Consider the following 18,404-nt stretch of genomic DNA (forward strand, 5'->3'; position numbering starts at 1 on the left):
TACTTTATGAAGGTTTTGTGAAGATTAAATGAGAAAAATATATTTAAAATGTTAAACAGTGTTGCTGCACACAGTAAGCATTCCAAAACAGAAGCTACTATTAAATTCTTCTCAACTTGTTCATTAATGTTCATTCTAAAAACAAAATACTTCCCATAAACACTACACTGGAGTATGTGGGATTAAATGTCTCGTATCACTGGTGGATTTTATTATTGTGATTGTTTTTATTTTATGAAATGTATACAGTTTAAAAAGGCAAATAAAGTTCAAAAAATTGTAAAACAAAAAAACAACAATCTCCTTTACTAACCGGGACAACCCCATCCACAAACCACTTCCAAAAGGCAGCCACACTGGAGTCTTCTGATTCTTCTAGCATCTAGAGCCATTTTTCTAAATAATGGGCTTATATTGCTATTGCTTATCAATTTAAGATATTTATTGACTTCCAATTGTATCACCATTCCTACTTTCCCTCTTTTCTTACAACTTAGATAATTTTTCTTAATCATTACTTAGTTCTTACATCATTTTATTATCTACATTCTCTCACTGACATGCCAAGTAGTAGTCAAATTGCAATTTCTTTATAATTAAACTTTTATTTTAAGGTAATTGTAAATTCACCTATTATAAGAAATGATACAGGGAGATCCATCGCTCCCTTTACCCTACTGCCCCCAGCAGTGACATCTTGCAGAACTACAGCACATCACACCAGGACACGGACGTAAACACAGCCAGAGCACCCATCACTGTGAGGACCCCTCCTGTTGCCCTTTATAGGCACACCTACTTCTCTCCACCCCTAGCAAACCCTAATCTGTTCTCCACCTCAGCAACTGTGTCATTTCAAAGATGTTACAGAAAGGAATATACAGTGTGAAACCTTTCGGAATGGCTTTTTTCACTCAGCATAATTCTCTGGAGGCCCATCCAGGTTGCTGTGTAGTTTGTTCCTTTGTTGTTGCTTTAAGACAGGGTCTCACTGTCATCCAGGCTGGAGCACAGTGGCGTGATCATGGCTCACTGCAGCCTTGACTTCCTGGGCCCAAGCAATCCTCCAGCCTCAGCCTCCCCAGTAGGTGGGACTACAGGCAGGTGCCACCATGCCCAGCCCTTTGTATTATTGAATAGTCTTCCGTGGCATGGATGGACCTCATTTTGTTTAACCATTTATCCACCAAAGGACATGGAGTTGTTTCCAGTTTTGGGCTACTATGAATACAACTGTTTTGAGTATTAGTAGGCAGGTTTTCATGTGAACATAAATTTTCAATTCCCTGGGATAAATGCCTAGGAGTACGATTGCCAAGTTGTTGGTAGTTGCATGTGGAGATTTAAAGAAACTGCCAGACTGCTTTCTAGAGTGGCGGTACCATTTTACATCCCTACCAGCAATGAATGAGGGGTCCAGTTCCTCCACATCTTCTCCAGCATCTTGTGTTCTACTTTTTTTAAACATTCTGTTAGGTGTGTATTGGCAGCTCATTATGGTTTTAATGTGCATTTCCCTGATGGCTAATGATGCTGAGCATATTTTCATGTGCTTACTGCCATCTGTATATCCTCTTCATTGAAGTATCTCCTCCTGTCTTTTGCTTATGTCTTAATTGGATTGTTTGTTTTACTGTTGAGTTTTGAGAGTTCTTTATATACTGTAGATACCAACCCTCTGTCAGATATGTGGTTTAAAAATATCTCCTCTCAGTCTGTAGCATATCTTTTCATTGTCTTTTATAGAGCAAAAGTTTTAAATTTTGATGAAGTCCAGTTTATCAGTTTTTTCTTTTATGAATTATGCTTTAGGTATCAAGTCTCAGAACTCTTTGCGTAGCCCTGCATCCTGAAGATTTTCTATGTTTTATCCTAGAAGTTGTATTTTATATTTAAGCCTATGATCCATTTTGAGTTAATTTTTGTGTTTAAGTTGTGAAATTTAGGGCAAGGTTCAATTTTTGCCTACAAATGTCCAACTGCTCCAGCACCATTTGTTAAAAGGCTATCCTATCCTTTCTCCACTGAATTGCTTGTGAACCTTTGTCAAGAATCAGCTGGGCATATATGTGTGGATCTGCTTCTAGGTTCATGATTTTGCTTCCCTGGTCTCTGTGTCAGTCCCTCTGCAGGTACCACACAGTCTTGAATGTGATAGCAGTATGATCTATCTTGAAATCAGGCAGGCTGACTCCTCTCATTTTCTTCTCTTTCAAAATTATTTTTAGCTATTCTACTTATTTTGCCTCTCCACTTAAATTTCAAGAATAGCTTGAAATTTAAGATCATGCCACTGCACTTTAAGAATAGTCTTGTTTATATCTACAAAAAATTCTTGCTGAAATTTTGATAGGAATTGTAAAATTCACTTTTAATAGTTACAAGCTATTCAAATTATTTCATATTGGATGACTTGTAGTAGTAGTTTGTGCTTTTCAAGGAGTTGGTCCATTTATATCAACTTAGGGACAACTAACATACTAACTAGGTTGAGTCTTCCAACCCATGAATACAGTATGTCTCTCCATTTATTCAGATCTTTGATTTCTTTCATCAGTGTTCTATAGTTTTCAGCATACAAATCTTATTCATGTTTTGTAAGATTTATATCCGTGTTTCATTTTTTAAGTGATTGTAAATGGTATTGATTTAATTTTGATATCCACATATTCATTGTTCAAAAACATATCTTGTTTGTCTGAGTTTTTTTTTTTTTTTTTGAGGCAGAGTCTCACTCTGTCACCCAGGCTGGAGTGCAGTGGCATGATCTCGGCTCACTGCAAGCTTCGCCTCCCAGGTTCATGCTATTCTCCTGCCTCAGCCTCCCAAGTAGCTGGGACTACAGGCGCCCGCCACCACGCCCGGCTAATTTTTTGTATTTTTAGTAGAGACAAGGTTTCACCATGTTAGCCAGGATGGTCTTGATCTCCTGACCTCGTGATCCACCTGCCTCGGCCTCCCAAAGTGCTGGGATTACAGGCGTGAGCCACCGCGCCCGGCCCCATTTGTCTGAGTTTTTAATCAAGAATGGGTGTTGAATTTGGTCAAATAAACTTTCTGCCACTGATTGATATAATTATGTGATTTTTCTTCTTTAGCTTGTTAATATAATGGATTACATTTTCTTTTTTTTTTTTAAGCAGTGATTTTTCTTTTATTTCTGCAAACACATGGTATTATTAAGCAATTCATCTAACTTCTCATTTACGGAAATCAATACAAAAGTTCCAAGGTGATTCAAGTTCCCATGCACAATAGCAGGGCCTGAATGGAAACCAGGTGCTGATTTTTCAACTGAAACTGCACAAACTACTCTAAAGAAATTGATTTTTCAACTGAAACTGCACAAACTACTCTAAAGAAATTGCTCTATCAGCTGTCACTTCTAGCTGCACCTAGCAGCTATAACAATAGTAGAGCAAGCGTTCAACATATATTTGTTGAATAAGTTAATGTCAGAAAGAAAAGGCTAGACATATGTAAAGGTATCTGATAAGATACAAATATTGATACAGCAAGAACACAAAGACAGGCCACAAATAATTTCACCAATTTCTATTATACTTTTAGAACAGCACTATCCAAACTAGTTTTGTAAAACCAAGAGGCTTTTCTAGTTATCTTGGGGATCAGTTAGAGTTTAGTTATGAACTCTTCAAAACAAAATTTTAATAACTTTTGAATTAAAAATCAAATTATATAGGGTATACTTAAGAGGTCTAAGGAAGGAAGGAAGGAAGGAAAATAAGAATCACTATAACAATCACAAAGTATTATGGTTCTAGGAAAATTTGGAAATAATTACATTTTCCATAGTAATTTGCCATATGAGGCCATTAATGTCTCTTCCCTACCTCTAGAAAATGGTAATTCTCTCCATAAACTAGTAAAAAATGTTTGGTGGTTCTGTGATGTAGTCTAATTCTACCAAACATAAAAAGACAGCCCAGTCAAATTGGGCTAAACCTTGAGGACCATAAGTGTAGTTTATGCTGTAGGGAAGTCAAGAGTCAAGATGGGGATCTTACAGCAATTGGGGTTTCCCTCCTTTGAATCTCATCCTGGAGATGCCTCAGAAGCAAGTGGGCTATAGATGGAACTCAGAATGTAATATAAAAACTACAACTGGGCCAGGCGTGGTGGCTCACGCTTGTAATCCCAGCATCTTGGGAGGCCGAGGCGGGAGGATCACAAGGTCAGGAGATCGAGACCATCCTGACCAACACGGTGAAACCCCGTCTCTACTAAAAATACAAAAAAAAAAATTAGCCAGGCACGGTGGCGGGCCCCTGCAGTCCCAGCCACCCGGGAGGCTGAAGCAGGAGAACAGCGTGAACGTGGGCGGCAAAGCTTGCAATGAGCGGAGCCTGCGCCACTGCACTTCAGCCTGGGAGACAGAGCGAGACCCCGTCCCAAAACGAAACAAAACAAAACAAAAAAACTATAGCTGATATTCTGGAGGGAATGGAAAAAATAAAGAGAGATCTGTGGAACACAGACCTAAAGCACTGGAAAGGCAAGATCACAAACTAAACAACTAATTCTGGAGGGAGAAGAACTGATGAGCCAGAGAAAACAAGAATTTACAATAATCCTAATAAATATTCTCAAGGGCATGTAGGAGGGCACTGGAAACAAATAGGGACAAGGAGTTATAAAAAAGGACCAATCAGATATAGTAGAAACAAACAATTTAATTCAGGGTTGAATGAATACAGTTGAGGAATGAATTCATAAGATGGAGAGTGGTTTGAAACATTCCCAGAAGGCATCCGGAAGAGTAAAGAATAGGAAAAATGAGAGAAAAATGAAAGGGCATGAAAAATAAAATAAATATCAATATGTGATTAATGGGAGCCCTAGAAGGAAAGAAAAAAATAAAGTTAAATATTTGAAGAACTGTTAATTAAAATTTCTCCACAATTTTTTTTTTTTGGGATGGAGTCTCACCCCATCACCCAGGCTGGAGTGCAGTGGCGCGATCCCAGCTCACTGCAACCTCCGCCTCCTTGGGTTCAAGTGATTCTCCTGCCAACGGATTACATTTTCAAGTATCAAACCAGCCTTGCATCCTTAGAATAAACTCCACTTGTTCATGGTGTATAATTCTTTTTTGTTGTTTATTCTCACAGCCACAGTAGGTATAATTCTTTTTCTATATTGCTGAATATGTTACCTAATAGTTTCCTGAGGAATTTTATGTTTGTATTGGTGTCTATTATTTCTTTTAATTTTGCACTGTTTTTTGTCTGGTTTGGTATCAGGGCAATACTGCCCTTACAAAATGAGTCCGAAAATATTCCAAGTGCAGTGGTTCATGCCTATAATCCCAAGACTTTGGGAGGCTGAAGTGGGAGGACAGCTTGAGTCTAGGAGTTCAAGACAGCCTGGTCAACACAGTGAGACCTCACCTCTACAAAATAAAAAATTAGCTGGGCATGGTGGCAGGCACCTGTAGTCTCAGCTACTCAGGAGGCTAAGGTGGGAGGGCTGCTTGAGCTTGGAAGGTCGAGGCTGCAGTGAACCAAGATCATGCCACTGCACTCTAACCTGGGCAACAGAGACAGACCCTATCTCAAGAAAAAATAAAAAAAGAAGAAGAGAAGAGAAAGCAGAGAAGAGAAGAGAAAAGAGAACCGAAGAGTTCCCTCCCTTTCTGTTTTTCTGGAAGAGTATGTAGAATTGACATTAATTCTTTAAATGTCTGACAGAATTCTCCAGTGAAACCATTTGGGCCTGAAGACTTTTTTAATGGGAGTTTTCAAATTAGATACTGAATTTCTTCAATAATTATAGGGGTATTCAAATGATCTATTTCGTATTGGATGACTGTAGGAGGAATTTGTGCTTTTCAAGGAATTGGTCTATTTTTTGGCCTACTGTTTGTGTGTGGAGTTGCTTGTGTTCTCTCATTATCCTTTTGATTCTCAGGTTCTCTCAGAACTTAAAGAATGTTGTGCCACTGGTCTTCATTATGTGTAACAAGAAATCTGCTTTCTGTTTTCCCCTATGAGTAAAGTGTTTCTTTCTTTACACTTTCAAGATTTTTTGTTGCTGTTGTCTTTACTTTTCAGAAATTCTACTATGATGGGCTTTAGTAGTGGATTTCTTTATCTTGTTTGGCGTTTGCTCAGCTTTCTGAATCTTTTAAGTTTGTCCTTTGCCAAACGTTTCAACCCATAAGATCTTTGAAAAGTTTTTCAGCCCTTCCCTCTTTCTCTTCTCTTTTCAGGACTTCAACAATACAAATGCTAGAAAATTTAACCTAGGCCCTCAGAAGGGAAGGGAACAGCACTTTTTTTTTTTTTTTTTTTTTTTTTTTTTGAGATGGAGTCTCGCTCTGTTACCCAGGCTGGAGTGCAGTGGTGAGATCTCAGCTCACTGTAACCTCCACCTTCCGGAGTCAAGCAATACTCCTGCCTCAGCCTCCTGAGATTACAGGCGTGTGCCACCACAACCGGCTAATTTTCGTATTTTTAGTAGAGACGGGGTTTCACCATGTTGGTCAGGCTGGTCTTGAACTCCTGACCTCGTGATCCGTCGCCTCAGCCTCCCAAAGTACTGGGATTACAGGCATGGGCCATGGCGCTTGGCAACACCACCTTTTTACCACCAATTAGGGGTCAAAGGTCAGATTCCCTACTTGGCCTCCTGCGTGGAGGGCTCCTTCCTCGTTACTCCTGGGTATGATAAGAGTTCTGGTTCCCCATGTGGCTTCCACTGATTCTTCCCTGCTTGGAAAGAATAGGAGGGCCTCATTACTGCCCCACCCAATGTGGTCTCCACTAACAATTCAGAACCACACAAGGTTCCTTAGGGGTTTGTTACTGCCCAACAGGGATAAAAGTCCATCGTCCCTATTCAACTTTCTCTGGAGGAGTAAGTGGCCCTCACTTAGCCTTTGCCAGCAGGCACAGAGGTAGGACCACAGTTCTTTCTGTCATGTTTGGTTTGTACTGAGCAGTTGTCTAAATATTTTGTTTTGTGCTAGGCTGCCCCTTTCCTGGTCCTTTGATCAGAAGGAGCTGGCTTTTGCAGGGGGTTCTGTCTGTACCTGTTGGTGTTTCCGGGCTGCCAGCTTCTTCGGCTCATAGTCTGGGCTACATGAGGCAAAAAGACAACCTGAAGAAATCACTACTGGGTCGTTTTCAGGGTCCTGGGTGGTCTGCCTTCTCTCTACCTGTTCTTATCTTATTGTATATAGTGTCCAAGGATTTTAGATTTTAGGTGCACTTAACTAGAAGAATAGGGAAAAGAATGTCTACTTCATCTTCCCAGAAACAGGAGTTTCCAACCTTTAAGTTTTCATTTTTAATGATTTATTATCAATTCCTCCACACCTCCATTTGCTTTGTTTTCTATGTACTATTCTATTTCTTCAGCAACTTCTCAATACATTATTCTACCCAAACATATAGTCTATACTTACTTACCCCAGAGCTTCTGTGGCCTGTTTCTTAGATTAATTTCCTGGGACTTCGCTTTCCTGTCATCCTGGGAATTATCTTTGTTCCTTTCCCTGGCAGACCCCTTGGGCTATGAATCCGTGTTTTCCTATTCTTGGTTTGCCCTTGTTTTGTTTTTGAAGACTGTGTCTCACGCTGTCGCCCAGGCTGGAGTGCAGGGGTGCGATCTCGGCTCACTGCAACTTCTGCCTCCCGGATTCAAGCGAATCTCGTGCCTCAGCCTCCCAAGTAGCTGGAATTACAGGCGTGTGCCACCACACCCGGCTAATTTTTCTGGCATTTTTAATAGAGACAGGGTTTCACCATGTTGGCCAGGCTGATCTCAAACTCCTGGCCTCATCTGATCTGCCCCCCTTGGCCTCCCAAAGTGCTGGGATTACAGGCGTGAGCCACCATGCCCGGCCTCCCCTTATGTTTTGATGCAGCACATCCTCCAGTAACTTCTAAGAACAGGCTTCTGTGAGTTGAGGTTTTAGAGACCTATCTAGTCATCATGACAGGATCCTTTCAATGGGGGCAGTCATGTCCATCAGTCAATTCTTCAAAATGTTTTTCCTTTACTGTCTTAATATAACTTCTTCTCACTCTTCCCTTCATTCTTTTTTCTTGGGAGTCAGATGTTGAACTTCCTGAATTGATCATCTAATCTCATTTCTCTTTCTCATCTTTTGTTTATTAACCTTCTTTGTCTTTTGAATATTCTTTCTGGGATTTTTTTACTTTTTTTTTTTTGAGACGGAGTCTTGCTCTATTGCCCAGGCTGGAGTGGCGCGATCTCGGATCACTGCAAGCTCCGCCTCCTGGGTTCACGCCATTCTCCTACGTCAGCCTCCCGAGTAGCTGGGACTACAGGTGCCCGCCAACACACCCGGCTAATTTTTTGTATTTTTAGTAGGGACAGGGTTTCAGTGTGTTAGCCAGGATGGTCTCAATCTCCTGACCTCGTGATCGGCCTCCCAAAGTGCTGGGATTACAGGCATGAGCCACAGCGTCCAGCCTTTTTTTTACTTTTATCTTTCAACACCTCTATTGAATTTTTTAAAGATATGTAAGTAATATAGTTGTTTTGTTTGTTTGTTTTTGACACACAGTCTCACTCTTTCACCCAAGCTGGAGTGCAGTGGTGTGATCTTGACTCACTGCAACCTCCACCTCCCGGGTTCAAGCAATTCTCCTGCCTCAGCCTCCCAAGTAGCTGGGATTACAGGCGCCTGCCACCACGCCCGGCTGATTTTTGTATTTTTAGTAGACAGGGTTTCTTCATGTTGGCCAGGCTGCTCTCGAACTCCTGACTTCAAGTGATCCGCACGCCTTGGCCTCCTAAAGTGCTGGGATTACAGGCGTGAGCCACCGCACCCGGCCTAATTAACATAGTTTTAATTCCAGAAGCTCTTCCTCTCACCTTTTATTTATTTAAAAGTAGAATCCTGTTGTCACTGTCAACAATATTTCCTCTTATCTTTCTGAAAATATTATATACTTTTTAAATTTCTTCCCCCTATTTTCTGCATTGTTGCTGTTTGTTCATGTTTATTTTGTGTATTTGTCTTGAGCTCTGCCTTTAGGTTGAAAGTTGTCCTCAAATGTGTACTTATACTCAGCTGCCTATGTTGAAATGAGGCTCCAAAGGGCTGACAGACGTCAGATGCCTGGCGGGAGTCCTGACTATTGGGAGTTTATTCAGGCTGGTTGGGTGGGTAACCCCAAGAGCCAGTATGGGCTGCTTAACTTCCCCAACGAGCACCCTTCCAAGAATTCCTTTGTGGGAAAGGCCTGGTTGCAGGCATTCTAGAAGCTTGAAAGAAAAAGGAATTGGGAATTCTCTCCATTCCACATACAGGCTTTGACTTGACTTCCTTATCTTCTATCTTGGTCTCCCCCACCTGCTCCTGTACCAGGTTTCTGCACGTCCAAAGCCCCATCTTCCAGTGGGTGGGGATGAGTTAATCATCTGGCTGGTCCAGGTGAGAGTGGAAATCCCTCCCATGGACATTAGAACTGCCCCATGCCCCTCCTGAAGCCCCTGGACTCCGTGTCCTCTGCAGGAACTCAGGTCTGGCTGGGTTGGCTCTAACTCATCTCACCGTCAGCGGTTTCCTTCTCCCATGTTTATGGACCACCTCATCCACTGCTGTCTCCTTTCCTATTCTCTCTGACCTCATGGCTTTATACCTTTTTATTTATTTACTTTCATTTTAGGGGAGGGATTAAAAATCAACTTATGCACATCACATGGTTTATGCACAGTATTTTGGCCTCAGGCCTTTGAGACCCAATGATGAGCCTCAAACACATGGTCTGAATTCTAGGCAGTGACTGTTAGACCTGCAAGGTCATGGCCTTGACCAGGTAACTCTTTTCAACTGCAAACTACAGGAGATGTGAGTTTTCTCCCAGCTCTTTAACTCTCTTCTGGTGGAGCAGCACATACCACCCACACGGCCAACTCTTCAAGAGAAAGAAGGTGGCATTGCTACTACAGAAAAAAACAAACTGGGGTCAGCAGACAGAATCTGGGTTTTTGGTTATCCAATTATTAAATTTATCAGCATAGACAAGACAATGGGTGGGATAATCAACTACTAAGGTGTTTGTGTGGCTGTGTCTTATAAACTCAAGAGTGTCTGGTGGATACAAGCATGACCGTCACTGTCGTTTGGCAGGCACGTCCTGTGGCCCATGACGACTTACCTTTACCTCCTTCTCAATATAGTCGCTCAGCAGTCTGTCTGGCTCGACGCGCTCAGGCAATGACAACACCACAGTGTGCAGAGGGCGCCTCTCTGTCACCTTCTCATGGGCTTTCTTATCTCTACTCTTTTCACCTTTTAGGAATACTCGTTTAAATGGCGAGACAATTCCAGGCTGCAGGCAGAAATGGCAATGATTGGAGTTCATTATTTACAAATGCTTTGTGTTGTACCGATGGTTAACAAACAGAAGTAGCCAAAACTACTACCACAGCCCCCATGCAACAGGGATCACCGACTGCCAGACTAGTGAGAAAGGTACCAACAGCACACGAGCCTAAGCGACCACAGCCAGCACGCAGGCCGGCAGGGTGGGGCTGGGCTGCCATGCAGCCTCTGGCACGGAGGGACCTTGTTCTTCACCTAGTCCTGCAACACATAGAAGGCAGGTAACCTTATCTGGCAAGACAATGATAGAAGGTGGAGATTCCCCACAGAAGTTAAAACATAACATCACTCCAACTCTTTCCAGCTCAGCTGGGACACTTCATTTCTGAGAACTCTGGGAAGGCAGGTGGAAGGTGTGGCCAGTGCTGGCATCAACAAGTCATGCATCTCAACAGCCAAGGTTGAGCACATTCTACAGAAGCATATTTCTTAATGGCTTAATGGGGCATATGTTTTTTATGCAATTCCTTCCCCAATGGGGAACACTCCAAGTGGGGACACTGAGTGTGTTGAGCTCCAATGCAGATCAACAAGGGAGAAACCAGGCCAGGCACAGTGGCTCACGCCTGTAATCCCAGCACTTTGGGAGGCAGAGGCGGGTACATCACTTAAGGTCAGGAGTTCGAGACCAGCCTGGCCAACATGGTGAAACCCTGTCTCTACTAAAAATACAAAAATTAGCCAGGTGTGGTGGCACATGTCTGTAATCCCAGCTACTCGGGAGGCTGAGGCAGGAGAATTGCTTGAACCCAGGAGACGGAGGATGCAGTGAGCTGAGATGCCACTGCACTCCAGCCTGGGCAACAGAGCAAGATACTGTCTCAAAAAAAAAAAAAGTAGGGGGAGAAGCCCTGATCAGCAGCTGGCCAGCCCCTAACTCTGATGACCTCACACCCTATCCAGCATTTCATGAGGGTTCTGAAGGCTAATCCTGCAATCAAAGTCAACTTAAAGAGTGAGAATCAGTGAGAGAGCAAGAGAGGATTACAGCAAGCCTCACCTGCGGAACCCAGGAAAAGACCTGACACTTCATTCACAATAACTCCGTAAGAAAGCTTTTCATCACCACCTTTGACAATGACGGCAGGGGTTGGGGGCTGGGTGGAAGCAATCCCAAACTGTGCTGAGAGATCATGCTACGATCCCTATCTACAGTCACCCAAACGAACATAAACCCGAGAAAACAAGACACTGATGTGCAGCCGCAGCAAGGAAACATCACACAGGCCTGCAAAAACCAGAGCCGTGACTAAGAGTGAGAACTTACTCCCCACCGTCTTCTCCATAACTCTCAACAGAGGAAACGCAGGAGGAGATGACAACACTCCTTTTGCAGGTGCCTGCTGGGATAGGGTGACCCAGTGCACAGATGGCAGCCAAAACCCCCACAGTAGGCCAAGCTCAGACCCCCCTTATCACCAAACACAGAAACTAACAAAACATATATACAATAAATCACCAAACTTTCATTAAAAGCTCTCATTTCTGTCTCTCTCCAGCATATGGGAAATTCACCCATATGCAAAATCCAATATAAAACGGTGTAGCAGAACCTGTGGTCCTATAAGGACACCTCCTCAAACCCACGAATTTCACAGACGGACAATCGCAGCCAAGGACTACACTATTCAGTAACCACTCCTGACAAAAGCAGAAATTGGTCGTCCAGTGGCTCCCAGCAGGCCCTGCAGCTGTTTCCCTAATGAGGCTGGGGTTGGACCCTGCCCTGTATGAGCCCCTCCCCACCACCACCATCATGCTCAGCTCTCCAGCATTAGTGGGAAAAGTAAATAAGCAAACAAAGGCCACCCAAAATAAAACAAATCCTCAAAAAGCAAAACCCAACATTTTTCCTGACCCTGCTGCCTCCTGACAGCCAAGGCTGAGCTTTCTGTTCCTCAGCTTCCTCCTTACCCTTCTTTATTTCACCCTTTCATAGCTGGGTTTTTATTCCATTCACCCACTAAAACAGATATGGAATCAGGAAGCTCTTTCAATAAAAACGAAAACAAAAAACACAACAGAAAGTCTTGCTTCCAGAGAAGTGCACTAACACTGCCACCACGCCTCTGTCACTCTGTCCCATGTTTCCTGCATCTCATGCACGCTTTGCCAGCTCTCTTTCTTCTACCAGTAAATACAGATGTTCCTCAGGTCCTAGGCATGATCTCTGCTCCGGCATGCATTAGGCTGCACCACTTACTAAAGCAAACTGGTTGGATGAGCTCTCACCATCCGCACAACAGGCTAACAATCCTTAGAGAAGTGCCACAGGCAATCAATACAATAATCTACATAAAGTTCTGAGCACATGTCTGATACGTTGTGAACAAGCAAAATATATACCAGTTAATTTTATGGCTGTATTTACCTTGACAATAAGTTAAAATTTATCTCTTCTTCCACTGCTGTCTCTCTATATATATTTATATACAATCAGACTGTCTCCTACTCATCACTACCACAGACTAGATAATAAAGTTGGAGCAGCATCCCAGCCAAAGCTCTTCATTCATGCCCCCAACAGGTGACACACCTGTGACCCAGGCTTAAAGCCCTATAATCTGCTAAAATGCTTCCTCTCTCACTTGGGCTGACTGGACCCACCCCTGCATCCGCCTTCTTCACCTGCAATAGCTCCCCCTGCCCAACCTGGAATAGTCTTCCCTTGACCCAGAGTGGTTCCCCATTGACCTGGAATAGTCCCTCATCTACCTGAACTAGTCCTCTCATAGACCCAGAGTAGTCCCCCGTTGACCAGGAGTAGTCTCTCCCCTTTGACCTGGAATAGGCCCCCTCCCAAGTCCCATTCTCTGCTGTTCAGCACATCCAGTGGTAGGGGAGAGTATGGAGTAAGGATGACTAAAGGTCCTCAGAGTTGGTAACAGTTGGAGCCAGATGATGTATACGGTAGCTTTGTTAACTTTTCTCTGTATTTTTTTAATATTTGAATTTTTAAATATTTTTTTAAAAGGATGAATATATTTTCTGCTTCCTGCTCATTACACTTAAACTGAGGCAAAATATAAAAGCATAAAAAATTAAGATCACCAACATCCTTACAAGATGATCCGCTCTAAGACGAACCACAGAGGGGACAGAAAGTGCTCCCAAGCTGGGTGAAGCGGCTCACGCCTGTAATCCCAATACTTTTGGGAGGCCGAGGTGGGTAGATTGTTGAGCTCAGGGATTCAAGACGAGCTCCGGCAACCTGGTGGGACCCCATCTCTACAAAAACTACAAAAATTAGCCAGGTGTGGTGGTTCACGCATGTAATACCAGCTACTTGGGAGGCTGAGGCAGGAGGTTGCTTGAGCCCGGTAGGTCAAGGCTGCAGTGAGCTGTGATCATGCCATTGCACTCCAGCCTGGGCAACAGAGTGAGACCTTGTCTCAAGAAAAATGAAAACTTTTTAAAAAGTGCTTCCAGAAGCTGGGTACGGTGGCTCACACCTGTAATCCCAGCACTTTGGGAGGGTGAGACAGGCAGATCACTTGAGGTCAGGAGTTAGAGACCAGCCTGGCCAAGATGGTGAAACCCTATCTCTACTAAAAATAACAAAAATTAGCTGGGTGTGTTGGTGGGCACCTGTAATCCCAGCTACTTGGGAGGCTGAGGCAGGAGAATCGCTTGAACCAGGGAAGCGGAGGTTGCAGTGAGCCGAGATTGTGCCATTGCACTCCAGCCTGGGCAACAAGAGTGAAACTCCATCTCAAAAAAAAAAAAAAAAAAAAAAAGGCCAGGCATGGTGGCACATGCTTATAATCCCAGCACTTTGGGAGGTCAAGACTGGCGAATCACTTGAGGTCAAGAGTTTGAGACCAGCCTGGCCAAGATGGTGAAACCCCGTCTCTACTTAAAATACCAAAAATTAGCTGGGCATAGTGGCGGATGCCTGTAATCCCAGCTACTCAGGAGGCTGAGAAAGGAGAATCACTTGAATCCGGGAGGCAGAGGTTGCAGTGAGCTGAGATCGCACCATTGCACTCCAGCCTGGGCAACAAGAGAGAAACTCCGTCTCAAAAAAAAAAAAAAAAAAAAAAAAAAAGTGATTCCAGAAGAGCTTGCTGGGATTGGCCTGGGCTCAGAAAGCACGTGGCCTTGTGCTGCCCAGGCCCTGGCTCTACGACAGCAGTGAAGACAGGATGTCCCTAAGGCACTTTCGGGCTTCATTCTCCTTAATCCCTGACAAGCTTTGAGCCCCAGGACAAGTTTGGACATGACAGGTAGTTTGCAGTGCGGGGTTCTCATGGGAGAATGGTGGGAAATGGTCACCTATGATTTGTCAGCCAAGAAATCATGGTAAACTGTAAGTTAAAAACCGCCCTCAAAATTTAGTAATGCAATTTTAGCCATGCAAAAAATCATGTTTCTCTAGCCTCACTAAAAACACACCAGGCTTTGCTTCCTGTGATTTCCTCTCTTCTGGCACTCCCAGGTGACCAGATGGCACATGAATTACTTTTAAAATGTGTATGCTTGACCACTCACTTATTCTCCCAGGCCCTATGATGTGCAAGACCCTGGCCTGGAGGTTATGGAAATACAGAGGCATGTGGCCCATGAGCCCAGCTTTTCGGAAGCTTACGTCTCCACAGACATGGATAATCTCACATCAGCCACAGGAAAATGGCTGTCCCTAAACCATTTCTGCCTGCTAGCCCCCAAAGCTCATTCCTCCTAAATGATAACTAGCTGTGTCATGGACAGTGACTTAGCTCTGAATCCGACAGTGTGGCAAGCAGCCTGGCTCCATTTGTTGGCTCTTCTCAAAGCTGCCTGTTAGCCAAACTAGTTACTAATGTACCTACAGGAGCAACAGGAAACCAACTCTGAGACAGGAGATTTGCCAAGATCAACCTCTAACCAAGAAGCCCACACCAAATCAATAGGTCCCACAAACCACATGCAACCTACACTGTTATTTTAATGTTGATGTACAGGTCATAAAATTATAGTCTCCACACAGAATTATAGTCTGCACTGGGAAGGACTCTGGGGCCCCCCCGTCCTACAATCCCACCCCTAAAGAGAGACCCTCTGCAGTTAGGCAGTGAGAAACAGTAGGAACTCTTGCAGGACAAGGAAACCACGACGGCCCTCTGTAGATGCCTCTTATTGCCCAAGCATCAGTTCTTCCCTAGATCGAGCCCAGCTCTGTCCTCCTCTGGCCTTTGCTCTTTTTTTTCTTTTTCTTTTTTTTTTTTTTTTTTTGAGACAGAGTTTTGCTCTTGTCACCAAGGCTGGATGGAGTGCAATGGCGTGATCTTGGCTCACTGCAACTTCTGCCTCCCCAGTTCAAGCAATTCTCCTGCCTCAGCCTCCGGAGTAGCTGGGATTACAGGCACCCGCCACCATGCCTGGCTAATTTTAGTATTTTTAGTAGAGATGGGGTTTCAACATGTTGGCCAGGCTGGTCTCAAACTCCCGACCTCAGGTGATCCACCAGCCTCAGCCTCCCAAAGTGCTGGAATTACAGGCATGAACCATTACGCCTGGGTGCCCCTGGCTCTTACCCAGCAGCCAGCATGGAGCTTGCACAGACTGGACAGCAATAAATGCTGGTACTGACTCTTGATGGAACCCTTGGACCAGGCTAGGCATCTGGGGAGGCCCTTTGGTTAGAGGTGACACAGCCCCTGCCCTCAATGATGTTACAGTCAAGCAGAAGTAGTAAGACCAGAGTAAAGTACCTGAAATTAAATCCACAGTAATAACAGCCAATCAATGCTAAAGACACACAGCATGCTCCAAAGGTACACTTAGGGCTCAGCCATCCTGTTCTTAAAGCTGCTGTTCTGAGCAGCAAGAGACAAGGAGAGGAATGAACAAGAGATACAACCTTCTGACTGCTCACAGACTAGCAGATGAGGGTGATCCCGGAACACCAAAGACAGGGCATGCCAAGATGCTTCAGAGGAACCTGCCCCTTCTACCTGGGCCTCCAAATCATGAACAGTTTAACAAGCAGACTCTGTGGACTACTTGGAGGCAGGCGTCTCTCTGGCCCTAGTCCTTAGTCTTCAATAGCAGCTACCCCAAGTTTCTTTTGTTAATGTCTCAAATAATTTTAATTGATGGGTAAGCCTTCCTAGAAAGTGGAATATTAACACTATTAAGAAATGCATCCTTGCACATCTGCTGCAGCCTCCCTCTGCCACTCCTACCCATTCAGCACGGAATGCAGGGTAGCTGCTGTTCTCGCTGAGGATGATGGGGCTTTTCAGAGGTAGTGTTTGCTCAGCTCTCCGCTGCAGGGGGTGGTAGGAGGGACAGCCAGTGCTGGGGGAGAGCTCTCCGCTATTCCAGATACAGAACTGAACAAGAAGCCACCTCAGATTTTTGGAAAAGAAGTTGCTTTTGAACACAAAATTTAAGCTGATGGCTAGGCGCAGTGGCTCACACCTGTAATCCCAACACTTTGGGAGGCCAAGATGGGAGGATCACTAGAGTCAGGACTTCAAGACCAGCCTGGGCAACAGGGTGAGACCTCATCTTTAAAAAAAAAATACAAAACTTAGAACATAAAAATTAGCGGGACATGGTGGCACACACTTGTAGTCACAGCTACTGGGGAGGCTGAAGTGGGAGGATCACTTGAGCCTAGGAGGTCAAGGCTACAGTGAGCTGTTCATCACACCACTGCACTCCAGCCTGGGTGACAGAGCAAGACCATCTCAAAACAAATAATAATTATTAATTAAAAAGAAAAAAGCTGAGCGTGGTGGCATACGTCTGTAGTCCCAGCTACCTGAAAGACTGGGGTGAGAGAATCACTTGAACCCAGGAGCTCAAGGCTGCAGTGGGCTATGACTGCCCGCTGCACTCCAGCCTAAGTGACTGAGCAAGGCCCTCTTTTTTTTTTTTTTGACCTGGAGTCTCACTATACAGCCCAGGCTGAAGTATAGTGGTGTGATCTCGGCTCACTGCAACCTCCACCTCCCAGGCTCAAGCGATTCTCCAGCCTCAGCCTCCCGAGTATCTGGGATTACAGGTGTGCACCACCACACCTGGCTAATTTTTGTATTTTTATAGAGATGGGGTTTCACCATGTTGGCCAGGCTGGTCTCAAACTCCTGACCTCAAGTGATCTACCCACCTCGGCCTCCCAAAGTGCTGGGATTACAGGTGTAAGCCACTGCACCTGGGCAAGGCCCTGTTCTCTTTTAAATCTAAAAAAAGAAAGAAAATAAATTTAAAGGAAAGTTCTAGTTAAAAAATAAATCGAGGCCAGGTGCAGTGACTCACGCCTGTAATCACAGCACTTTGGGAGGCTGAGGTGGGTGGATCACCTGAGGTCGGAAGTTCGAGATCACCCTGGCCAACATGGTGAAACCCCGTCTCTAATAAAAATACAAAAATTAGCTGGGCATAGTGGTGCACACCTGTAGTCCCAGCTACTCGGGAGGCTGAGGCAGAAGAACTGCTTGAACCTGGGAGATGGCAGTTGCAGTAAGCCAAGATCACACCACTGCACTCCAGCCTGGGTGACAGAGCGAGACGCCGTCTCAAGAAAAAACAAAATAAAATAAATTGAGGGCAGGCACAGTGGCTCACACCTGTAATTCCAACACTTTGGGAGGCCAAGGCAAGAGGATTGCTTGAGGCCAGGAGTTCAAGACCAGCCTGGACAACATAGCGAGACCTGTTTCTAAAAAATATTAAAAATTAGCCTGTAGTTCCAGGTACTCAGGAGGCTGAGGTGGGAGGATCACTTGAGCTTGGGAGGCTGAGGTGGGAGGATCACTTGAGCTTGGGAGGTTGAGGCTGCAGTGAGTTGTGATCACACCACTGCACTCAGCCTAGGCAACAGAGTGAGACCCTGTCTGGAAAGAACGAGGGAAATAATTAAATGGTTTAGAATATTTTTAATGTACAGAATCAGGATTCCAGTAAACCATCATGGGTTCTTTAACTCACTAGAATGTACTATAGATGGACACATAGAATTTAAAAGGTGGGATTAGCCCAGGCAACCATTCTTCATTCAACATGTATTTGATTGAGTACGCCTGTTTAT

At 44.2% G+C, this 18,404-nt stretch overlaps 1 protein-coding gene across 4 annotated transcripts in view; it reads right to left on the minus strand.

Moving 5' to 3' along the window:
- The window catches only part of CCM2 (CCM2 scaffold protein), a 77,122-nt gene that overhangs the window by 28,114 nt on the left and 30,604 nt on the right, over positions 1-18,404 (minus strand). For 2 of the 4 annotated variants that reach the window (XM_054494701.2, XM_054494700.2), the window contains exon 2: positions 10,158-10,331. The exons of the other annotated variants lie outside the window; for them this stretch is intronic. In XM_054494701.2, coding sequence (XP_054350676.1) covers positions 10,158-10,331 — 174 coding nt within the window. The remainder of the gene's footprint in view (positions 1-10,157; positions 10,332-18,404) is intronic. 4 annotated transcript variants of the gene reach the window in all.

This window comes from Pongo pygmaeus, chromosome 6 (genome assembly GCF_028885625.2).
Source record: "Pongo pygmaeus isolate AG05252 chromosome 6, NHGRI_mPonPyg2-v2.0_pri, whole genome shotgun sequence".
In the NCBI taxonomy this organism is placed as follows: Eukaryota; Metazoa; Chordata; class Mammalia; order Primates; family Hominidae; genus Pongo; species Pongo pygmaeus.